Source organism: Cibotium barometz, chromosome 2 (assembly GCF_041138505.1).
Source record: "Cibotium barometz isolate CiBa-2024 chromosome 2, ASM4113850v1, whole genome shotgun sequence".
NCBI lineage: Eukaryota > Viridiplantae > Streptophyta > Polypodiopsida > Cyatheales > Cibotiaceae > Cibotium > Cibotium barometz.
The window spans coordinates 18,564,585-18,589,970 of record NC_141047.1 but is presented as its reverse complement, the minus strand read 5'-3'; the positions used below and the strand labels follow the sequence as shown (position 1 = coordinate 18,589,970).

Here is a 25,386-nt window from a genome sequence, read left to right as displayed (position 1 = left end):
CAGAGGTCAAAGAGGGGAACACTACTGATCAAGGCATGACATGCCCACCACCAGCCTCTAGGACTTGAGGATTACACTGATGGAACGGCCAACCGTGCCAACCTGCTGCCATCACCACCACCTTAACAAAGCTTCCTCCCATCCATCCCATTGCATTGTAGCATACCACAATCAAAATTGTTCCAACCTTCTGGTGTGCCTTAAAATTCAGCACCAAGTGTTTTATCATAATGTCCAGTTGAAGTACAGCTTGTGCATTATTCTGTGTGGGAACTTGTGAAATTGGTAATAAAGGATAGGATTCCACAAGGTTCATTTGCCCTAAGCACATTAGTGGAGAAAGGAATAAAAGCAAGCATCTGATGTCGCCCACAACCCCATCACAGCTGGGAACAATTCTCACTTCCAATGGGAATATAATTCTCTTTATTACAAGCAGTTGTTCAAGATGGGGTGGAGAAAGATGAAATAGGGACACTAAACATTCAAAGTTTTTTTTTAAAGTCTTTCTACTACAACAAAAAGAGCCATTATGGGACAGGCCTGCAGGCCCTAGAGTCGGACCCAATACCATCAAAAGACAGCTTTTTTTACCCAGAAAAAGATCCTTCTATTAGTTATAACCAAACGTCCACCATTGGGGAACTGTACCTTCCGTAGAGGTAAAATGCTCAAAAAAGATGGGGGTGCTACTCTCGGAGGGAGACGACATCCGTTGCACCTTTGGGCAATCCCAGAGGTAGTGACATTGAGACTCCTCATGAAATCCGCACTTGGAGTAAGAGGCTAGTGGTCCGCCGATAGCCAGCCAAGTGCCTGCTGCGAGGCCCCCATGTGCAAACTGCCAGAGTAAGAAAGAGACCTCTTAGGTCGAAAATTGTCCCCCAGCTGGTTCCAAAAGTCGGGGAGGAAGCGAGGGGGAATACCATGAGAGCTCTAGTGCCGTGCCATGGCTGGTGTGCCCTCAATCCCAATCAACTCAATCCACCTGTCTAGTTTGACTGAGTACTCAAAGAAGGGAAAAGACTGAGTACTCAAAGAAGGGAAAACCTGGGTGCTCGAGTGGTGAAGTGGGGTCTCTCCTGAACCACTTGCCAGGGTCCCACTGCAAAAAAGACGGGCCAGGTCTCACAGAGCCATAGGCGCCATGAATAGTCAACTGCAACTATATTTGGAAAAGGATCAATATGCCATCTGTGGTAGTGGAAGCTGAGGATCCAGACCTGTCACTGCGGAGCACTGCAATCTTCCTCGGAAAGGGGACCCGGACACTAGAGGTGGACATGGCTAGGTCCTTCCACGGCTCTCAGCCCGGAAGGAGACCGCCATCAGCTTGTCCAAGAGGACCCTACTCTGCACCATCGAATCAATGATCCCCAAGCCCCTTTGTGGGGCCTTTGTGGAGGGTTGAATGATAACTCTCCACACAACTTGGTGCAGGCGGCCCTGCCATCGTCCCCTGACCAAAGTAAGTTCCTGATAAGCCGCTGGACATGGCATATGCAAGAACGCAAGAACGCCCAGCGAGAAGTGATGTGGTAGCCAAGAGAACCTGGTTGGCCATCTCCAAAAGTTGGGTAGGAAACGAGGGAGAATACCATGAGAGCTCTAGTGCCGTGCTGCGGCTGGTGTACCCTCAATCCCAATCCACTCAATCTGCCTGCCTAGCTTGACTGAGTACTCAAAGAAGGAAAAACCAAGGTGCTCAAGTGGGAAAGTGGGGTCTCTCTGAACCACTTGCCAGGGTCCCACTGTAAAAAAGACAGGGACCGGTTCTCCCAGAGCCACAGGCGCCACAAATGATCACCTGCAACTATGTTTGAAGAAGGGTCAATATGCCATCTGTGGTAGTGGAAGCTGAGGATCCAGACCTGTCGCTTTGGAGCTCTGCAATTCTCCTCGGAAGGGGGACCCGGAAGGAGACTGCTAGGTCCTTCCATGGCTCTCTGCCCGGAAGGAGACTGCCACCAGCTTGTCCAAAAGGACCCTACTCTGCACCATCGAATCAATGATCCTCAAGCCCCCTTTGTGGAGGGGTTGAATGATAACTCTCCATGCAACTTTGGTGCAGGTGGCCCTGCCATCGCCCCCTAACCAAAGTAAGTTCCTGATGGGCCGTTGGACCTGGCCTATGCAAAAAACATGAGAACACCCAACAAAAAGTGATGTACCACATGGTAGCCAAGAGAACCTAGTTGGCTACAACCGCTCACCCAGCCAAAGAGAGTTGCAGAAAGATCCAATATAAAAGCTCAAAAGAAGGGGGCAATCTGCTGCTCTGGGAAGATGTCTATGCCCTTCTGACACCGAAGATATCGGACGGGGTGCCACGTAGAATCTACTGAAAACCCTTAACTGAACACCAAGTCGGCGTGGGGGAGGAACCCACCCAAACGCCACGTTTGCACCAGTTGATCTTCGCTCATGAGGTGATACAGAAAACCTCAATGGCTGCTGCAAACTGTCACAGGTTCCCCTTATCACCGGAGAGGAAAGCCGCCGTGTTATCCGCGAACTCTGAATCCAATAGCTCCTCAAGGTCCTGATAGGCAACCACAGGCCACGGAGACCTGTATCCTGTGCACCAAGAAAGTTGCTCTAGCCTCCGCCACAGTCAAGAAGAGAAAGGGGGCCAAGGGGCAGCCCTGGCGCACTGATCTGGAGATGTGAAAGCGCTTTGCCCTGGTGCCCTGAATAAGAACCTCGCTGTGAGTGGAGGAATATCAACGTCACAGTCCACACTGTCATAGGCTTTCTGGAGGTCCAAAACCAGCACCACTTGAGCCTACATCCTAGGGTTGTCAGAGATAGAAAAGCATGTATCTTCATGAGATGCCTCCCTGTGAATCCTACTGCACTATCCTTGAACCTCTCGCAATATCATTAAAAAAAGAAGCATAAATATGTGCACACTGAAAGGAATGCCAGATGAAAGAATGTTCCCGAAACATACCAATCAGCAGCAAATCCATGGCCTTGGCCCTTGATAATTTCTGGAGCCAAAAAGTCAGCCATTCCACATATTGTGAAAGTCCGTTCATTACAGAGCTTCTTTGCAAAGCGAAAATCAACTAGCTGCAAAACCAACCAATTTGAGAGCCAAGACATGGTACGATTAGCTTACAAAGCATGTCTTTTGCAAATTTCTTTCAATAGAACCAATTAATAGCCCAACATTGGAACGAAAACCTTAGACTTCGATAGCTTAGCACTGCCACTTACTTGGAGTCGGCCCTTATCATCAAGCATCAATATATCAGGGGATATTCCTCGGTACACAACTCCATCCTACATATTACAAAGGAACTCAAAAATGAGAATGTGTTTACACATACTCTCAAAAAAATTAGTAGTCTTGCCTAACAAATAGGGTAGCCCGATCTCTCACAACTGATGGACCCTCCATGCAATTGTGGGGACCGTCCTCCTGAGGAATGTAGCCAATGAAGCTCCAACCAGCTCCGAACCAGGAGTTCTGGATCATATCTATAATCCACATGTTGCCCAGACTTAGATGACCTTAGCTTTCATTGTGAGGACTTTTGTGTGGGCATCCCACTCACTATCAGGCCTCGCAATGCGATCCCACCATACACAAATGTAGAGCAGTGCCAGAATGTTGGGTTGTGACAACACCTGGATTGGGAACCATCACCACAGCCGGCGAGTCCCCTTTTCCTGGGGTGGCACAGTCAAACGACCCGTTGCATCTTCTAAGGGTGGATCTTGTAATAAAAGTTGTAACGGTTCACTGGCCCATCAGTTTGCATCAGAGTCACACCATGGGCCTCAATCACACGCATCTCTTGCCGCGTAGACCAGCCAGAAATATGTGCCTCCCCTCCACCAAGAGTGCTTTCCTGGCTTTGCTGGGTGATATGGCAGTTTTTTTTTGGGGGGATAGGGGTTTTTCTTTTTTTGTTGGAGGGGCGGGAGGGGGGGGTGTTTGATGTTCTCCCTGTTCCAGCAGGCATCCAAGGGGTGAAGGAGGTGGAGTATGAAGTATGGCCATGGGAAAATTGAGGGATCCAAGGGGTGAAGGAGGAACAGCATGGCCATGAGAAAATTGAGAGTGGCCACCAGTGCTCTGGCGCTTAAGGACATTTGCTTTGCCAAGTGCCCCATCTGGTAGCAAACCCAGGACTATCCTGGGAGTCTGAGAAACCCAACCCACTGGGCGGAAAGTAGACCCATCCGGTCGTGACAGGGAAGGCTGCTGAGGAAGATTCTGCAAGGACAAAATAATCAACCTGAGCAACGCAAAAGCCCTGCTGTGGAGACCAGTCTCCACGGCAGTGGGCAGGGCACAGGAAGCATGCAGTTACAGGGAAATGGACCTCAGTGGAGAGGGCCAGTGCCATACAAAAAAAAATGGTACTTCCATTGAGAAAAAAACGCAGCAGCACTCCAAGTGTGTTGCGGCTCCATTGAAGTACACTGTCTACAAGAGATGCTGTGTCAAATTCCAAGCCATAGAAACTGAATATCCATGATACAGCCCTGCTCGACAAGAAGCACAGTTTGCACATAGCCATGGAGTTGCCGGTTGGCTTTATCTCAAGTTCTGCAGATAAGGGTAACAGCCTCCAGTGTAGGAATGGATATCGATAAGAGCTGGAGACCAAAAGGGAATCGAGGATTTCACAGCAGCTTCCATGGATGGAGTCCTCCTTTGAAAAGGACCAAGGGTCCACAAAAGCCCGAATGCAAGCACAACCGGCAAGAAAACATAATCAGAAGCCAAAGGGGCTGGGAAGAACAAAAAAGAAAAAACTGAAGAGGAAAAGAAAGGGGAAAAAGGGCAGGAAGCAGAAGAGAGGCAGGAGAGGGCAGGAGGGGGGCAGAGGTCAGGCAAGTGCCAACAATCTGCACAAGAGGGCTTAGGGCAAAGGCACAGGGCTAGTGGTTACATGCAGCAGGCAGGAGCTACGGGCAGAACACGGGAAGTGCACTGGCAGGCTATGAGCTGATTGCCCTAGCTCGGCAGAAACTACTCTGGACCAGCACCTGGTGGGGCTGAGAGGCACACTCGCACACTCACAGGCAGAGCAGAAGGTTGTGGTAGTGGTTTGGGGGGGGGGGGGGGGGGTGGTGTGGGGTATGTAGTATATACAGGGAAATTGTCAGAGGAACTCCAGCTCTCGTTCACTCAGAACCAATTAAGCTGCTCATTTGGCATGTTTTAAAAGATTAAAGTTTCCACAAGACCAAATCAAGTACAAACTTTACAATGTAGAAAAGTCATGCAAATCATCCACATACTTGAATCCACACACAGACAATGAGCCATTGAACCTGCAAAAACTCCAAGTTTATTCACCATAACATACAAGCATTTGTATCAATATAGAATGGCTTTCCAAGCCTTGCAATTCACATGCAATCTCAATTCACGTTTAACAATAAATAGCTCATATGTGAGAAAAGCAGAGCATGAGTTACCTTGTGCAAAAGATCAAGGGCAAGCACTGCCGAAGCTGCTATAAACCGAGCAGAACTTTCATCCAAAGGGGCACACAACACCAGGGACAATGGACCTGCTAGACAGGTATTCAGAACTATGGCAGCGTGCTCTGTATCAGCACAAGTTGAAATAACTTGTGGTACAAAGAGCGATGGACGCAACTGCCGGATAAGAGCCTTTTCTTGGAGAACTTGTGCCTCACGACCCAAAATCTTCAGCTTCCTTTTTGAATACCTTTTCATGCTGACGACAGTATCTGCAGATGCCAACACTAGAGCAAGCTATGATCCCAAAAAAACAAGGAGGTCCAAACATATGGGGAAATGGTAGAAAAGCGACAGGTAAGGATTTTGGATGAGTTCCTACTTGTTGATCCTTTCCTGAGAACCAGTCCAACTTCACAGCAATCTGTTGAGTAGACTGTATTCTGCCATTCCTGTTATATGAAAAACAAGGAGAGAGTGTGATCACAAAACTAAGGACTCTAATTACCTCTACAATCTCATTGTTATGCTTTAAGAGCCTGATTGTCCTGTTTTAAGTTATGGAGCTCACCAGATCTGAAATCTTCACATGAACAAAGTCATCAAGGTCTATCTGAGGAGCATGCTTCTTTCTCAAACTGCTTATCCGGTCTCGTATCCTTTTGCACACAATTCAACATTGCCATGCACACAATAACATGTAGGTAAAGGACAATCAAAGAAAAAAGATAAGTGCTTTATAGGCACTTATCATGCTGCTTCAAACCAAGGAAAAGTGGGAAAAATGGCAAGTAACAGCTCTTTGGACTACAGAAGAGCTTTATAACATGCAGGAAAATGACAAGAAGAAGCTCACTTCAGATCATCCTGAATGATTTCCTGCAGGCTACCCACAACAGCCTCAAACTTTGCTTTGGTGATGACCCAGCATTCAACATCGGCAAGGGCAACAGCTGTTACTTGACAAGATGCTTCACCCATCAGCACCCACTCTCCAAAACAACTCCCTGCCTTGACTACTTTCATTTTCCCCTGTTGCAACACTTCGTCTCTGTCGTAGGTCAGCTGAACTTCTCCTTGATGAACCACATACAGAGAGGAGAGCTCATCACCCTGATGCAGTCATAAGAGAAGAGGTCACAACAAATTTGTGACACCAAAGCAGGAGACAGATTTTATGATGATTGGTCATTCATACACCATGCACACCTTGTTTACAAGAGTCTCTCCCTTCTTATAAGAAACTTCTGTCACAGATTCAGACAGCCGATGGAGCTGAGGAAGGGTCAAGTGTGAAAGAATCTCAACTGTCCTCAGCGTCTTCAAGATGGATTCATGACTGTACTTCATTGAGAGAACACTTCGGAAAACCTCCCGTTTCAGAGACCACAAACTGCCATCTCTTACAGTTCGAACAGAAGACTGGCGAGGCTTGCTGTACCTGCTCAAGCAATACAAGATGGCATGAAGCACAATTACAAGCTGAAAAGACAATTAAAAAAACTCTTCTTTGAAATAAATGTTCTGTGAGCAGCCTCCAAACCCATATTCATATCTGATTAGACCCCAGCAACAGCTGCACAATTGGGTAGTTGTTGCATTTGCACTGTAAATTACCTTGGTACTTTTTGCACAGCTGCCCATGGCAAGGGCTAAGACAGACTTCAATCAAACCTCCCTGCAAGGTGTATGTGAGGAGATGGTGGACCCAGCCATGAAATCACAAAACGATTCCAGAGGATACCTTTTTTGGAGAGATTTAGGACCTCCCCTTGGATTCCGAACCTCTCACCACTACACTACCAGCAGGAGACTGGTTCCAGAGGATTCTAAAATGCCTATAGCAAAATGTTTCAAGTTCCAAGCATGTTACTTACATCAAAGCCAATTCCCCAAAGCATGAGAAGGTATCAGCACTGTAATGGTTCACAACTGTGCCCAAATCCTGGCCTTCTGCATCCCCAGCCTGAAGTTGGCAAAATCACATAAGTTGATCATTCCAAGGCCCAAAAAGCTTCCATAAAGCAAAAGCAATCCTTAACAATTAGTGTTCGTACCTGAGACACTAAAACTTCAAATTCCCCAGATGCCACGATGTAGAAGCAATTGTCTTCTGCACCCTAATATGACCACTTCAGAATGTTAGCAAGATACAGCGCAATACTCAAAATTACAAGTCTTGAAGCTCCAACAAGAATACCCACTTGTCTTATGATCACATCCCCTGCTTGAACTTCTATTTTCTCCATACAATCATACAATATACGGCGTTGTTTCTCTGTCAATCCGTTGAATAAAAAGTTTCCTTGCAGTGCTCTCTCTATTCGGGCCTGCAAAACTTAATAGTCTTCCATTCATTATAGGCATCAATATGAAATAATATGAGGACAGCAAAACGTATCTTTGCGAACTTAAACTGGAGCTAAAATATACCCACCACATCCTCTTCAGACTTTGGATGCATTTCCAGAGCAGGCTCTCGCATGCCCCCATGGAGCGATGACTCTATTGCTCTAAGCCGAGCACCAGATATTTCATGGCGAACGGGACGAGTTTCCAAGTGCCTCTGACCATTGGGTGGTGGTGAGAATTCATTGTTCACAAATTCCGGCGTCTGCCTAAATGGCTTCACATCAGCACTTCCTTCTGTTTCCTGGTAAGATCAGAGCATGTATTTGAATTATTACACAACAAATTTTTGAGTTACCAAGTGGTCCTTCGTGCAAGCCATGAATTACCAACTGTCAACTCTTGCTTACATCAAATAGTCCGTTAATGCGGACAACTATAATCGTTATGTCATCGGTCCGGGTTTCGTAATGCAACCAAAGGCGGTAGGACTCTGCAACAACTGCCGCACATGCATTACATGGATCTGTGTGTTCAGCCACCTAGCCCACGGCAAGACCCAAACATAAACAATAGATCAACACTTGATTGCAACCATAAACAATGGACCAAAAGTGATGTATGTGTTTAGCCACCTAGCCCACAGAGATCCAACCATAAACACTAATTCAACAATTGATTGTAACCATAAACAATAAACCAATAATCCACAAAGATCCAGCTATAAACAATAGATCAACAACACTCGATTGTCAAATAAAATCTTCATCCCCTTTAAAACCTTTGTTCACCAAACAAGCTGTCACGTGCACCATTGCCCTAGGGTGCCCCATGGACAGTCTGCAGCTTCTAGGACAGTCAGTCACCTTTTCTGATCAGCCAAGAGCATGTTGTGAGCCTTAGTCCAAGGGACAAGTCGCCAATGCCTGTGGCACATGTCTATATAACCCTCTCTGCAAGTTGTATAATGTTGTACTGGCCAACCAGGCACTTATTGGACTATTTGGTCACGTGCCTAGGAAAGCCCAAGTGTGTGCCAAGTCCTTGTCCAAGTGTCAAAGTGTCAAAAGGCAGCCATTTACATGGTCAAAAGCCAAAGGTGGACCAATTAATGGGCTAATGGAGGGCGCATATGTAAAGAGGCTTTAAGGGCGCATCTTTTGAGAGCAACCCTAGCTCTTGATGCCTGCATAAGAGCAGCCAGCCAAGAGCATAAATCATGTTGCAACCTGTGAGCTCAAGGATCAGCCCAAGCATGACGAGGTGATTGACCCTTGAATAGCTTTGATAAAGGGAGCATAGAGATCAACCATATCTTTATCATCTGCTGAAGAAGAACATAGAAGCCTGTCCATCCAGCCTGTAACCCTAAAATGCTGGTCATCAAGAAGGCCATCTCTGAAAAATGCACAGCATATAGGCAGCCTACAGCAGCAAGAAAATGCAGCATGTAGACCGGCCAGCTAGCTGCAGCAACAGGGTATATACAAAGAGAAAATGCAGGCCTAAAGGTCCCCCGAATCAGCCCAAAATAGAGGTTCCATTCAGCCCAGAACAATCCCCAAGGTGTCTCTATCCACTGTTTAGTGGACAGCTAGTAAGTCAATCTTGTACTTCATTTACATCTTGCAATACATAAGCAAATACACCTCGTAACAAGTGTTGGGACCCAATCGAGTATGTCGTAGTGCTATCTCTCTCTCTCCTTTATCATTCCTGCAAATTCAACAAGCACTTAAGGAATCTCTTCTCTATTCCATTGAAAGAATACCTCCACATAAGTCACATATCACACTAGTATCAGAGCTTCGGCTTTCATAAAAGAGAGTGCTACAATTTTGTCTTCTATTTGTGGTTGCTCCCGTCTGTCATAGGTGGTTGGTTTACTAGCCTACCTATCACGTGCACACACATAGACATGGCTAGTCTCCTAGTTAATCCCTGATTAGGAAGCAGATTCATGGTAGATTTAGGGCATTGGCAGGCTCCGGCAGGAACGAAGAAGCTGGTCCACAAGCATCAACATGGCTCAGCCTATAACCAGCCCACACACACAAGTACTTTGGCCATCACTTTGCTCTTCTAAGTATCACGAAGCTGGCCAACAGCAGGTACTCAAAGGTGGGCATCATCAGGGCTGGCTGATCAACATATTCAGGATTAATTAGCATTTTTATATGAGTTGTGGACAAGAAGAACTGGCCGACAGGAGGTTTGCCGGACAGCTACTGAATATGGAGCCCTAAAAAAGGCTACGCCCAAACTTGGTCATCATCATCTGATCTCCAATTGGGGGCAAGTCATAGTCAGTCATGACTCATTAGACAGTCTTTTGGTCAAGAATTCAATCCTTTGGGAAGGCCAAAGGCCACAACAGTTGTACAGATAAAGACACCTTTTTGTATCATAGTCATATACTGAATACACAGCTCATCTCTCTCTTCTCTCTGTTTATTCATTGCATTAAGCATCATCAATGTTTCTAATCAGAAGGCTCAGGGCTGGATCAAGTACAACAAGGCTTCCACATGCAACATTGGTATCAGAGCATTGAGGCTCAACCATCTAAGCACTAAGCTATCCCAAGGAAGGTGCACAGATCCATGGAAGAATGCAGCCAGGGTAGCATTTATGAGGTGGTCGGCAGCAGACAAAGCCAGAGGAAAGCATTCCCTGGGAGTTGTGTGCTGAAAGGAGCATACCATCGGCTCTCAAATCAATTCCAAAGGTGGAGCATCACGCATGATCATTCTCAACAGGAGACCATAGATGTGTTAAGGGAAAAGGGATTGCACGCATGGGGACAAAGTGGAACAGATGCACAGCTCTCAAACCACACTTGGAGTGGAATCAAAAGAGTGACACGGTATTTCAGTCAAAGTGTCAGAAGTCAGGCAATCGATGTACAGAGTTAGTAGTCCAAGGAGAAGGATGGCAGCTGAAGCCTTCACCCCCTCACCCTGCTCAAGCTGCCGCCTGCTCGCACCCCCCCTCCCTGCCCTCGTGACTTAGCCCCTCTCCCCGCCTGCTCGCACCCCCCCTCGGCGCCCCATGTGTGTCTCGCGCCCTCCGCCCTCCCTTTTCTCGCCCGTCGCCCCCTGCCTGCCTGCCCCAGTCTCATTCGCGCCCCCCCTTCCTCCGCGTCCCGCCCCTCTCCCCCCTTGCGCGCTTTCCCTACCCCCCCTTTTCGTTAACCGCTCCCCCCCCTTCTCCGCCTCTGCCTTTCGTTCCCCGCTCCCCCCCCTTGCGCGCTTTTCCCACCCCCCCTTTCGTTCCCCACTCTCCGGCCTGAGGGGAGGAGGCACTTGATTCAGCGGTGGCCTTCTCCTTCCCTCTTTGCGGCACTAGCGACCGGGAGTGGACTCTGGATCTCGCTCTTAGTATGTTGAAGACTCAGGCAGTTGAGTTTTCTCACCATGTGAGCGATTTGGAGATGACAGATGTGATAGGCCGACTCTGGGAGTTGGCACATTTCTTTGATACCAGGAGTGCGGATGCCTCCGGGATTCGACATTTGGTGGTTCGCATAGTGGCAGACCTAGCACGAGACCCTGGCTATGTATGCATACATAAGGTTTCTCTCTCCGAGAGGGAGGCAGTCGCTATGGGACACAGCCACTGGCGCCTGGTCCGAGACTCTTGCAGCACACCTGGTGGGCAGATTCGTAGCCGCTCGGATGGGGATTACTCTCCATCCAAGCCGCTTGCGAAGGCCCGCCGTATGGCTGAGACAGCCTCCACCTCAGCAGGTCATCCATGAGGATCATCTCATGGAATGTACAGGGCCTTGGCGGCGCACACTATGTACGGTATCGTGGTTGCTTGAGGCAGGAGCTTCAGAGATGCCTGATTGGGGGCAGTATTGATATTCTGATGATGCAGGAGCACCATTTGAGTGAGAGCAGGATTCGGAGATATGGGTCGGTGATGCCTGGTAGATGGGACACATTTTGGTCTGTAGGCTTTGGCCCCTTGGGTGGGCAGGGAGGAGTATGTATGGTCATTGCGGATGTATGGCAGCAGGCCATTGTGGATCGCCGGGTCATTGTGCCTGGTAGAGCACAGTATGTTATTCTGAGGATGCACGATGAGCACTTTGGTGTGCTCAATGTCTATGCGCCCAACTATGCTAGTGCCAGAGCAGAGTTCTGGACCCTTGTTACAGATGCATTGTCCGAGGCCGCACATTGGTGTTTTGGGGGAGGCTTCAACATTGCCTACATGTGAGTGGGTGGCGTCCCAGCTGAGCCAGGCACGCCAGGAGGTTCGAGAGGCAAAGGAGCAGAGACATGAGTTCTACTATCATCGCCAGGCCTCTCAGTGGACGCAGCTTGGTGATAGAGTGACTGGGGAGTTTTTTGAGATCACCGGACCCCGCCATGCTCGAGCAAGAGTACGCCAGCTCACGAGGCAGGACGGATCGTTGGCCACTGAGCCCGGGGAGATTAGAGCCATTGCCACTGAGTTCTATAGAGACCTGCTTTCAGCGGAGCCAACCACAGAGCCACGTGATGCTTGCAGACAGATTGTGTGGGCCCATGTGCAGAGGAGGGTCACAGATAGTATGCGCACAGTTTTGGGTGAGCCCCTTTCAGAGGATGAGCTTGCTGAGGCTTTGAGGGTCCTTCTGCGTCATAGTTGCCCTGGGGAGGACGGATTGACACCTGCCTTCTTTATGCGCTATTGGGACCTTTTGGAGCCAGGCCTCCGCAGGGGGTTTCAGTATGTTTTGGACACTGGGGTGATGCCACAGAGCTTTTCAGAGGGCTTGATCTTTCTTATCCCCAAGGGGGAGGGAGTGTCAGATGATATTCGGCATTGGAGGCCTATTACGATCCTCAATACTGTCTACAAGGTCCTAGCGAAGGCCTTGAGTTTGAGGATCCAGCCCTTCATTGGGGAGTTGATTCATGCTACCCAGACAAGATTCGTCAAGGAGCGCAGTATCCTTGACAACATTTTCACCTTTTGGGAGGCGACGACCCGAGGTAGATTTCTCGGTGAGGACTTGGTTGTGATGCTTCTCGATTTTGAGAAGGCATACGATAGAGTCGATTGGGGCTTCCTAGAGGGCACTATGCTTCGCCTGGGTTTTGAGCCAGACTGGATTCGAGGAGTGGCGGCTCTATACTCCACAGCTCGTAGCCAAGTGTTGATGGCAGGAGGACGGGGGCCAAGTTTTGAGTTGACCAGATCAATCCGTCAGGGATGCCCTCTCGCCCCGTTCCTTTTTCTCTTCTTTGCAGAGGCTATGAGCATGTATCTGATAGCAGAGGAGGTTGGTTTGAGAGGACTCCAGCTTCCAATCCCAGGTGAGGACCTGCTCGATTCTGAGTTTGCTGATGACACGGGATTGTTTTTGCATGGCCAGGAGGCCAATCTGCAGAGGGCAGAGCAGTCGCTACAGGTTTTTGGTGTGGCTCGCGAGCATTGATCAATTGGTGCAAGACAGTGGCTTTTTGGATCAGTAGCGCTCCCGCTCCGTAATGGAGCCCAAAACCGGGTTTTAGATGGATTCCTCCAGCAGTGCGGTATCTGGGATGCCAGATTGGACTTGATTTGTCACCTGAGCAGCAGATCGCCCCGCTTCTTCTGAGCATTCGGAGGAAGCTTTTATATTGGAGTACAACTCGGCTATCCTTGGCTGGGAGGGTGGTGGTGACAAATCAGGTGCTTTTAGCGACTATGTGGTACATCATGTCTTGCTGGATCTTCTCGAGCTCTTGCATCAGCCAGGTACAGAGGTCTAGGCGGGATGGTCAGCCGGCCCGAGCTAAGGTTGCTTGGGCAGTTATCACTCTTCGCCTTGCCCACGGGGGCTTGGGCATTATAGATCCAGCTGATCAGAGTAGAGCCTTGTTGGGGAAGCTTATTGTTCGGGGGCTGCTTCCAGGCGCTGAGCCTTGGAAGGAGCTTCTTTTTCAACGGCTGCTGTTGTAGGCTAGAGCTCCCCCAACAGGGGGCACTTGGGCACCAGAGATACAATGGATCTTCATAGAGATGAGGAGGACAGGCCTCAGTAGAGGATGGGAGGATAGATTTGCCTTGAGCATCTGGGAGCTGCTGAGACCGGGGCTTTCTCAAGGACCTCCCACTTGTGATGAGGAGCGGACCAGACAGCCGCTCATCTGGAGCCCCGCGATACGCACAGAGCATGCTCATATGCTGGGTTCTCGGCCTCGTCTAGCCTGGCGACCATTGGCGGCAGGCCCAGCACGCAAATTTGGAGATTGGCGGGCCTTTTGCAGCCTCCCAGAGGAGATCCAGGCGGAGAGGCTGAGTCACTTCAGAGGGGGGCTGATTATGAGGGATGACATTCAGGAGGCACTCACTGAGGAGTGGTTCACGTCTCTTGAGCCAGTGGCCCCACGGTGGATGGGAGCCTTTACACAGTTGGAGATCCTGATTGCTGTCAGAGCTTGCACTGAGGATGGTAGATGCCTCTACTATGAGATGCAGGATGAGGGCAGACTTCAGAGAGTGGAGGCGGAGTCGCCTTTGGTTGCAAAGTGCATCTTTCAGAGGATACGGGTAGTGGCCGCTGCTTCTCGGAAGTGGCATATTGATCCAGACCCTACAGATGTGGACTCTGATTGGCGCATATGGGCATATGCTGTGCGCCCCTTGGCCCGGCTCCAGTGGGACCCTGGCGAGTACGAGTGGCCTAATCCTTATGCGTCCCCCGAGGCCACAGAGATCACCTTTTTCCAGTACATTGTTCGGCTGGGGAGGCATATTTTGACTGCGAGGAGGATGGTCTCTCTAGCTGCATTGGAGCATTGGCGGCTACAGGGACTCTCACAGGAGTTCCTGAAGGATTTTTGGACCAGGCTCTAGGCTAGCCGACAGGCACGCAGGATCTCGACTTTCCAGTGGCTAGTTGCCCACAGGGGCTCTGCAGTTGGCACCTGGCTTGTCTACAGTGGTCTTCCGTCGGCCTGCGTCAGATGCGGCCACCCATTGGAGACACAGCGACATTGCCTATGGGATTGTCCACAGGCACAAGAGATTTGGCTGAGGATTCTGCGCATTTTGGCCCCCCTCTCTCCAGAGGGCATGTATACGTGGGGAGCCGCTGCTTGGGCGACTTTGTCAAGGCCTACTCTGGGATACAAGTCGGAGCAGGACAACCAGGCCATCAAATTCATTTGGGGCCAGCCTCGCCTTGTTCCTCCACCGGATTTCTCGTCCGCCGACTGGACACAAGAGAGGGATCTACGATGGGAGCTCCTCAATAGCCTCACCATATGGTTCACCTGGAGAGCCCGTTGTTTCATGGCCTTTGAGGGGAGACTGGAGCCACCAACAGAGACTGTTCGGAGTATCTGGCAAGAGTTGATTCACACCCTGCAAGGACAGTATGACCGCATCCGGGGCGACTCGGATCGAGCGATCTTGCGGCGCTAGGCCTTCCACACCACTTGGCGCAGCGGCCCCTTCTATACTCTACACGCGGGTACCCCCCGATGGCACTACAGGCCACCTGTTTGGATTTTTCCCCCTCCTATTGTATGATATAGCCTCAGTTATCAGTACTTGTATTTGCACTTTTTTGCACCTAGGGAGAGTCTCCCTAGCTGCCTTGATTGCATCTCTGCTCTGCCTTCTTATGAGCAAGAGAGGGGTTTTTGTAGCCCAGTGGGCGTTATTTTTATAACTATCAAAAGGATCTTTTCTTGGAAAAAAAAAAAAAGAGAAGGATGGCAAGTTTCCAACCCATCATTAACTTTAGGAGAAATCTCACATGCACACAAGGACATGGTAGTTATTGCCTCATTAGACAACAGTCTTAGGGTAGATTTAGGGCATTGGCAGACTTAGGCAAAAAAGAAGAATCATGTCCACAAGCATCACCATGGCTCAGCATATAACCAGCCCACACACAAGAGTACTTTCACCATCGCTTTGCTCTTCTAAGCATCAGGAAGCTGGCCAACAGCAGGTACTCAAAGGTAAGCTTCATTAGTGCTGGCCGAGCAGCATATTCAAGATTTATTATCATTTTTATATGAGTATAAAAGGCTAGGCCCAAACATGGTCATAATCATCTTATCCCCAATTGGGGGCAGGTCATCCTCAGTCATTAGGCAGTCTTTTCGTCAAGAATTCAGTCATTTTAGGAAGGCCAAAGGCCACAACAGTTGTTCCGATAAAGACATCTTTTTGTACCATAGTAATACATTGAATACATAGCTCATCTCTCTAGTCTCTCTATTTATTCAATGTGTTAAGTATCATCAATGTTCCTAATCAGTAGGCTTAGGGCTCAATCAAGTACAGCAAGGCTTCTGCAAGCAACACTACCGGGAAAGCCCTTGAAGGAGCCTCCCCCACACCCGTGGTTGTTCTTGTAGTGCTGCGCCATTTTGGGTCACAGGTTCTTATATTTCAATAATGTGCTCTTTACCCTTACTGGAGCATGCATTTTTTGCCCGTTTAACCCCAAGGCTATAGAGGTTCTTATGGTAACTTACCAATTTTGGGCAAGTGTTCTTATGGATCACTCATAGGGTTTAATTCTGGAAGTTGATTGCTTAATTATAAGTGGCTAAGGTAAAAACTTTAGAGGGAGATCTGGGCCCCATTATTGTTGGTTTCGGAAGGCAGCTAGGACTACTTCGGATAGTTAAAGATGGCATGAAATTCCACTGATGAATAGGCACCCTAAAGCGATTCTCAAGGGTGGTCTTGACTTGTGCGTGGATGCGAGTTTCTCTGACTTTGCGGATCATGTCAAGGTCGAGGGAGCATCTCCCATTTTGGCAAATAGATCAAGAAGGTCCAAAGGCCGCTTGCTAGGTCCCCAATATAGTGGGGATAAGATGCACGCAGCACCATCAAGCATGGTGCCTACTCTTGATGTTCCTTGTCCACAAATTAAGTCCTTAGTTTTAGTATGTGCGCAGTATGTTTATGTGAAGTGCAATGCAGGGAGGAGGGCTGGACGTATCATAAACAAGACTCAATGAATATGTAACTACACTGGCTAGTGTGAACGTCCTTGGGCACCGTCTCGTGGACAATATGCATGTTGACACTTAAAATGTAACAACCCCAATGCACAAAACAACAAAAGGATACAACACTGCACAAGATAATCTGCAAGAGACAAGCACTGTGCAGTACACCACCACTTGGCCCGCAAACGGGCCGACCCCCCCCCCCAATACTCAAGTATATTATTGGAGTATTTTAATCTATACAAAGTTCCAAGTCAAAGTGGCTTGGCCACCAGTCTCATACACTTGGAGGGGAGTGAACATGAAACTATCATTCCAAGACCACGCACAAATAGGCACTCTTGTACTAGAGCCTAGCTCACACCCTCGCAGAGTCTATGGTTCAAGCCTCCCTGGTGCAAGTACACATAAACAGGTAAAAGAACACAAACAAGTACAAGTACACAAACAGATACTAGTACGCAGTTTCCAATAGCAAGTACTCAAACAGGTACACGTTGAGTCGATTCACAACCAGTACATCTGGTGCAGCAAGTACTACTGTAAGCAAGTTTCCAGCAAGTGATGTAGGTACAGAAGGCTGTACAGTATGGTTTCCAGCAAGAACAGCAAGTACAATAGGGTTTCCAACAGGTACAGTAGAGTTTCCAGAACATACTGCAGGTGAAGTAGGTTTTTCCAACAGGTACTGCAAGTACAAAAGCACGTACTGCAGGTACATTAGGGCTTCCAGCATGTACTGCAAGTACAAAAGGCTGTACAACAACTGTTTCAACAAGTGGAGATGCAAGAACAGCCGATACAGCTAATGGTACGCGTGGTACACCACCTTTGAGAGCAGGTACAGGTCGACAGCAAGTACAAGGCAAGCCAGGAGAGTTTTCTTTTTAGGTGTCGATTTGCAAAGAGTGACCCAAGAATGATGCGCTTCCTTTCCAATGTGTGTGTGTGTGTGAGAGAGAGAGAGAAGAGAGAGAGAGTAAAGCAATCGTGGGAGAGGTTGGTGCAAAGGGGTGGAAGGGATCCAACCCCCTCGCCCTCCCTCTTTTGACAGGTGGTAGTGCCCCCCTTTAATGAAGGTGGGCATCTTTATAAAATACCCACCCCCCACCCCCCCACCCCACGCGCGCCACATGGGGCTTAAATGGCCTAGGGAGGTGCCCACAATTTGGGCTAGCCACACGTTGGCCCCTGGGCCTCAGGAAACTGGCCAGTGGGCGGTGCCCGGCTTTAATGAAGTGTGAACAATAAAGGTTACAAAAATAAACAACGGTTTAAGTAAATACTTACCACCTGTTTGAAGGAATGCACAGCGGAAGATGGGAAAGTGGAAACACAGGAGAGAGAGAGAGAGAGAGAGAGAGAGAGATGGAGAAAAACGCAGCTGTATACCTGCTCTCAATATCAACCAAACAAGATGAACATGTTGGTACAAGCCCCGAGAAGGAGGGGGAGATCACCTCGTATGTGAGGGACTGCAGATAAAGAGGCACAAGGCATGCAAGAGGCAAATACAATGTGTGTGAGGGGGGGAAGGCGCAGCTATATATATGCCCAAAAGGGGCAGCCGAACAGCGCCACAAGACTGGGCATAAAGGCCCTCGACTCCATAAAATGGGAAAAAGGTGTGAGGGGTGACTAGCCCCTCAAGCTAACATGGTCAGCCCTAGGAGCTCAAATAGGACACCAAAGAGAAGCCAGCAACAAGGGGATGATGATGTCTAACACCCCCTCTCAGCACCGGATGCTGAGTGAACTCCAAGAAGCCAGAGACGCCGTCCTCAATCAAAGATGAAAGACTGCAACAACATGTACCAAGAAAGCTCCACAAGCAATCTCCTCGACAACTTAGCTACAAAAGCAACAGAACAGACTGCCAGGTACACCGCTCATGCAAGTTGCTTCATGCTACTCAAAATAATGGTTCTAGAATCCACTCCCAAGTGTAAAAACACTCCCTGAAGTCGAATGTCATGTTTCCAGCCTGGAGAAGGTCTGAAAAACCTCATAACCAACCAAGATTAGATCCTGTAGATAATCAATCCTGGGAGAGGTAGGTTGCTCCTCATTGGAATCCTCTGAGTTCATCTACTCAAACGCTGTAACAAGAGTTGCCAAACGCTGAAAAGAAGCATCCTCTCGGAAGGTCGACATTGTAGGATGTAAAGACTTTGTAGAAAAGATGGGGTCCATCTGCGCAAACTCCATACCATGAGTTGCCCAATGCTGTACACAAGCACACTCCACTGAGGTGGGCATCGCCAAATGAAAGGACTCCACATCCCCCTCTAAAAAATGACGTCGTCGGACTGGTACAAGCCCAACTTGATTCTGATCCAAATCCAAAAAACTCTAGAAATACCACTGTGCCCCAGACACTGCTAGCAACCACAGATCCAAAGCATCCCACCGGGTCCGAAAGTCCATCCTCCAAAACAACCCTGCACACCACACCAAACCAAATGCAGAACTAGCAGGGGAGGGGCATCCTCAGAAGCATCACAAAGAGAGGCAGAGGTAGACTCCTCACAATGAGGAAGGAAAGCGAGAATATAAACTACTGTGGTAACAAAGTCCTCAAAAGCATCATTGAGCGCAGAAGACTCTTCCATAAGTAGAATCAGATCCCAAGAATCAGCAACAAACAAGTGATCCCTTTGAAAGGATCACACCTCTCAGGCAAAACATCCTCCTTTCTTTACAAACACTCCAAAGAACACACACTAGGACAAAATAAACTCTGCTCAGCATCTCTAAAAAGATCACTACTCTCGTCAAGAAAGAACTAGTCTCCTCCAAAATCTGCAAACTCTAGTCGTAGAAGAAAGTCTCCACAGGTATAGAACAGCTTTTGAAACTGATCCTCAAGTGAAGTAGCTATAGTGGGCCCCCTCTGAGTGTAGAAAACTCCTTTGGGAAGAAAACGCAGCCAAAAAACTGCTGTCCAGCAAAAAATCCGTACTCCACCCCCAATAGAAGGCAAGGAATAGGAAGAACCGAGCACTATGTAGGCTAGGGAAAAAACCGCAGGAATAGATGCTCCAAAATCAGAAAAACACTGACTCAAATCAGCAAATCCAATGTCCTCCTCAGGTACCAAGCTGTCAGCAAAGCCACAATCCACACAAGACCCCCTTTGCAAGTGATATGTGTTCACTGGAGAAGAAAACCCAGCAACAAAGAGGCTACAAACCTGAGAATACAGGCCGACCAGCTTCCACACCTCAAATGAGAAAAAACGCTGAAGAGAAGGTACCTTCAGCTGAAAATGATGAAGCCAAGGTGAAGGTAGAGCTGTTAGCAGTCATCTCCTCTATGTACCATATTACACTGTAGGGAGTGAGGGCCAATGATGTGGGTGTGCCCACCCGTATGAGGACTCCTTCATCATATTCTTGGTTTTTTCCATTTTTTCCAGTAGTCGTGGGGAGGGCTGTTTTTTTTCCCTGTCAGCATGTAGGAGTTGGATGCTTAGGAGGGGCCCATTTTTTTTGGTGCTCGTCGACTAGTTGTGGGGCTGACTGACCAAGCCATATATATATATATATACCTAGATGAATCCAGGAACATGCCCAAATTCACCTTTTAGGAACGTGCATGTCATATACTCATGGTAGTCAACCCACAAGACTATATAACTATCAACTCCATTATGCATAGTATGGACTACATACTACGACATCCCCACTAACGTCATCAGAGCCCAATAGTGGGTGTAGAACTCTGCATCAACATATGCTCTCACACACGCACTCCACACACACACACACACATGAGCATATATTCACACAAAGCCCTTCGTACTTAGTTTTTGTCAAACCTCCAAAGATGCAGGGCAGACTCAGCCATAATGAAGCCTAGCACTAAGGGAAGTAGCAAATAGAAAGAATTAGTACAACAAATAAGTAGTTGATAGGGTAAATGCACCGCTAAAGATAGAAAGAATAAGCACAATATCAACTGGCCGCAACTCGGACGAAAACTTCACATTGTGAAATCTGTACATCCGCTAATACAGCTGAATTATATACCTAGATGAATTCAGGAACATGCCCAAATTCACCTTTTAGGAACGTGCTTGTTATATACTCATGGTAGTCAACCCACAAGACTATATAACTATCAACTCCATTATGCATAGTATGGACTAGATACTACGACATCCCCACTAACGTCATCAGTGCCCAATAATGGGTGTAGAACTCTGTATCAAGATATGCTCTCACAGGCACACACACACACACACACACACACACACACACACACACACACACACAAGAGCATATATTCACACAAAGCCCTTCGTACTGAGTTTCTGTCAAACTGTCGGAGATGCAAGGCAAACTCAGCCATAATGAAGCCTAGCACTAAGGGAAGTAGCAAATAGAAAGAATTAGTACAACAAGTAAGTAGTTGATAGGGCAAATGCACCGCTAAAGATAGAAAGAATAAGCACAATATCAACTGGCCGCAACTCGGACAAAAACTTCACAATGTGAAATCAGCATGTCCGCTTATACGGCAGAATTACTCGCCAACTCGGATATATACCTAGTCGTGGGACATATTGGGACTGTCGGCTTGTTTTAGACAGGGCCAACCAGCAACCCAGCCCATATATATTGGGGCTCTTGGCCCCCCATAATTTTGTACTAGATATACATGGGTATATAGTAGAGTCCGACACCACATCCCCTCTCTTGCTCTTCTGGTGTTTTCTGCTCTCTGATTTCTGTCTCATTTCCACTGCACATTCCAACATGGTATCAGAGCCCCAGGTGGCTTGAAGCTTTGGAGACAGTAAGAGCTTTCGCGGTTGCTGTTTTTGGTGTGGATTGGAGAATATTTGGGCTGTACAGGACGTGGAGAAGCGGGTAGAAGGCCGGCATCATTGCTGGACAGCCACTTTGCAAGAAAACGCAACCTCTTCTTCATTTTTTTTCCCACCCACCCTCCCTTCACAAGACCACCTAAACCCCCACGATGGCAGATTTGCTTGAGATGGCAGAGAAACCTGTTAAGGTCCCCACCCTCCCGACGTTCCCGGTGGACCGACAGTTGGACGGGAACAACTATGGCATTTGGAAGGTGATGATGGAGTCCGTATTGGAATCTTATGATTTGGCTGACTACGTCACAGTTGGTGATTCGAGGCCAAATCCGGTGGAGGACTCTTCACTATCAGTCAAAGAACATGAGGCCCAGGCACAGTTGTGGGATCGTGTCAATGCCCGTGTGCACTCTTTCATCTTTCTTAACTGCAGACAGAGTTTCCTTCGAAGTGCAGATGCGAGTGATGAATCCTACAAAGTCTTCGACGTTGCAGCAACACATCAACAAACTCCAGGCTCTTCAACATGAGGTTCTTTAGGCGGGGAAGGTGCATGTTATATACTCATGGAAGTCAACCCACAAGACTGTATAACTATCAACTCCATTGTGCATAGTATGGACTAGATACTACGACATCCCCACTAACGTCATCAGTGCCCAATAATGGGTGTAGAACTATGTATCAAGATATGCTCTCACACACGCACTCCACACACACACACACACACACATAAGAGCATATATTCACACAAAGCCCTTCGTACTCAGTTTCTGTCAAACCGCTGGAGATGCAAGGAAGCCTCAGCCATAATGAAGCCTAGCACTAAGGGAAGTAGCAAATAGAAAGAATTAGTACAACAAATAAGTAGTTGATAGAGCAAATGCACTCCTAAAGATAGAAAGAATAAGCACAATATCAACTGGCCGCAACTCGGACAAAAACTTCACGATGTGAAATCTGCATGTCCGCTTATACGGCAAAATTACTGGCCAACTCGGATATATATCTAGTCATGGAACATATTGGGGCTGTCGACTTATTTAAGACAGGGCCGACCAGCAGGCCCAGCCCATATATATTGGGGCTCTTGGCCCCCCATAGTTTTGTACCAGATATACTTGTGTATATAGTAGAGTCTGACACCACATCTCCTCTCTTGCTCTTCTGCAGTTTTCTGCTCTCTGATTTCTGTCTCATTTCCACCGCACATTCCAACATGGTATCAGAGCCCCAGGTGGCTTGAAGCTTTGAAGATAGTAAAAGCTTTCGGGGTTGCTATTTTTGGTGCATATTGGAGAATATTTGGGCTATACATGACGTGGAGAAGTAGGTAGAAGCCAGCATCATTCTGAACAGCCACTTTGCAAGAAAACGCAACCTCTTCTTCATTTTTTTTCCCACCCACCCTCCCTTCACAAGACCACGAGAACCCCCACGATGGCAGATTTGCTCGAGATGGCAGAGAAACCTATTAAGATCCCCACTCTCCCGACGTTCCCGGTGGACAGACAGTTGGACGGAAACAACTATGGCATTTGGAAGGTGATGATGGAGTCTGTATTTTAATCTTATGATTTGGCTAACTTCATCATAGTTGGTGTTTCAAGGCAAATCCGGTGGAGGAGGACTCTTCACTATCAGTCAAAGAGCCGGAGGCCCAGGCACAGTTGTGGGATCGTGTCCATGCCCGTGTGCGCTCTTTCATCTTTCTTAACTCCACACCCCAAGTGATCAATCATATCAAACACGTGATGCTAGCTCGAGGGAGTTGGCAGCACTTGGCCTCTCTGTACAATTGGCTATCACCCATGAAGAGAGTTTCCTTCGAAGTGCAGATGCGAGTGATGAATCCTACAAAGTCTTCAATGATGCAGCAGCACATCAACAAACTCCATGCTCTTCAACATGAGGTTCTTCACGCGGGGAAGGTGCATGTTATATACTCATGGTAGTCAACCCACAAGACTATATAACTATCAACTCCATTACGCATAGTATGGACTAAATACTACGACATCCCCACTAACGTCATCAGTGCCCAATAATGGGTGTAGAACTCTGTATCAAGATATGCACTCACACACGCACTCCACACACACATAAGAGCATATATTCACACAAAGCCCTTCATACTGAGTTTCTGTCAAACCGCTAGAGATGCAAGGCAGACTCAGCCATAATGAAGCCTAGCACTAAGGGAAGTAGCAAATAGAAAGAATTAGTACAGCAAATAAGTAGTTGATAGGGCAAATGCACCACTAAAGATAGAAAGAATAAGCACAATATCAACTGGCCGCAACTCGGACAAAAACTTCACAATGTGAAATCTGCATGTCCCCTTATACGGCAGAATTACTCGCCAACTTGGATATATACCTAGTCGTGGGACATATTGGGACTGTCAGCTTGTTTTAGACAGGGCCGACCAGTAGCCCCAGCCCATATATATTGGGGCTCTTGGCCCCCATAGTTTTGTACCAGATATACTTGTGTATATAGTAGAGTCCGACACCACATCTCCTCTCTTGCTCTTCTGCAGTTTTCTGTTCTCTGATTTCAATCTCATTTCCACTGCACATTCCAACATGGTATCAAAGCCCCAAGTGGCTTGAAGCTTTGGAGATAGTAAGAGCTTTCGGGGTTGCTGTTTTTGGTGCGGATTGGAGAATATTTGGGCTGTACAAGACGTGGAGAAGCGGGTAGAAGGCGGGCATCATTGTTGGACAGCCACTTTGCAAGAAAACGCAACCTCTTCTTCATTTTTTTCCCCACCCACCCTCCCTTCACAAGACCATGTGAACCCCCCACGATGGCAGATTTGCTCGAGATGGCAAAGAAACCTGTTAAGATCCCCACTCTCCCAACGTTCTCGGTGGACCGAGAGTTGGACAGGAACAACTATGGCATTTGGAAGGTGATGATGGAGTCTGTATTGGAATCTTATGATTTGGCTGACTTTGTCACGATTGGTGTTTCAAGGCCAAAGCCGGTGGAGGAGGACTCTTCACTATCACTCAAAGAGCCGGAGACCCAGGCACAATTGTGGGATTGTGTCAATGCCCGTGTGCGCTCTTTCATCTTTCTTAACTGCACACCCCAAGTGATCAATCATATCAAACACATGACGCTAGCTCGAGGGAGTTGGCAGCACTTGGCTTCTCTGTACAATTGGGTATCACCCATGAAGAGAGTTTCCTTCGAAGTGCAGATGCGAGTGATGAATCCTACAAAGTCTTCGACAATGCAGCAGCACATCAACAAACTCCAGGCTCTTCAACATGAGGTTCTTCAAGCGGGGAAGGAGATATCATCAGAGGACATGGCCATCACCCTGCTATCTCATCTATCCTCTCAGTACTCAACTTTCTATTCTTCTTTGATCACCAACGGGAGGCTCAGCACCATTACTTGGGAGGAGCTTGTGCTCATGATATTGTACTAGGAGGAGCGGTTTCTGAACCCTCCACAGGGCGGAGGTTCTGAGGCTTTGATTGGCCACAGCGGTCGAAAGACCACAACAACAACAACAACAACAAGGGCAAAGGAAAGTCTTCACAGTCGAAGTCTTTCGAGAAGAAGCCTGACTTAGATCGTGATGCTTTGAAAGCCAAGCCGACCTGTAACCATTGTGGCCAGAAGGGTCATTATTGGAGAAAATGTCCTCAACGGAGCACCGAGAAAAGTGCAGATTCCTCAGCTGTTGTCCAGCGTTTGTGCACTTGGAGATTATGGACACCGGAGCTTCATCTTCTTCGAGCATGGAGGTGGTTGGTCTCACCGTTGGGGATACTCAGG

General features: G+C 47.9%; 1 protein-coding gene across 1 annotated transcript in view; it reads right to left on the bottom strand.

Annotated features, from left to right (window-relative positions):
* LOC147640754 (protein phosphatase 2C and cyclic nucleotide-binding/kinase domain-containing protein) overlaps nt 1-25,386 on the bottom strand; it is a 51,388-nt gene that overhangs the window by 1,267 nt on the left and 24,735 nt on the right. Inside the window, exons 2-13 of the mRNA XM_086814770.1 lie at nt 8,208-8,339; nt 7,886-8,101; nt 7,653-7,778; nt 7,506-7,568; nt 7,326-7,414; nt 6,658-6,889; nt 6,305-6,561; nt 6,020-6,107; nt 5,831-5,900; nt 5,443-5,720; nt 3,223-3,288; nt 2,954-3,075 (exon numbers count right to left, since the gene is read on the bottom strand). Of these exons, the coding sequence (XP_086670896.1) occupies nt 2,954-3,075; nt 3,223-3,288; nt 5,443-5,720; nt 5,831-5,900; nt 6,020-6,107; nt 6,305-6,561; nt 6,658-6,889; nt 7,326-7,414; nt 7,506-7,568; nt 7,653-7,778; nt 7,886-8,101; nt 8,208-8,339 (1,739 nt within the window). The remainder of the gene's footprint in view (nt 1-2,953; nt 3,076-3,222; nt 3,289-5,442; nt 5,721-5,830; nt 5,901-6,019; nt 6,108-6,304; nt 6,562-6,657; nt 6,890-7,325; nt 7,415-7,505; nt 7,569-7,652; nt 7,779-7,885; nt 8,102-8,207; nt 8,340-25,386) is intronic.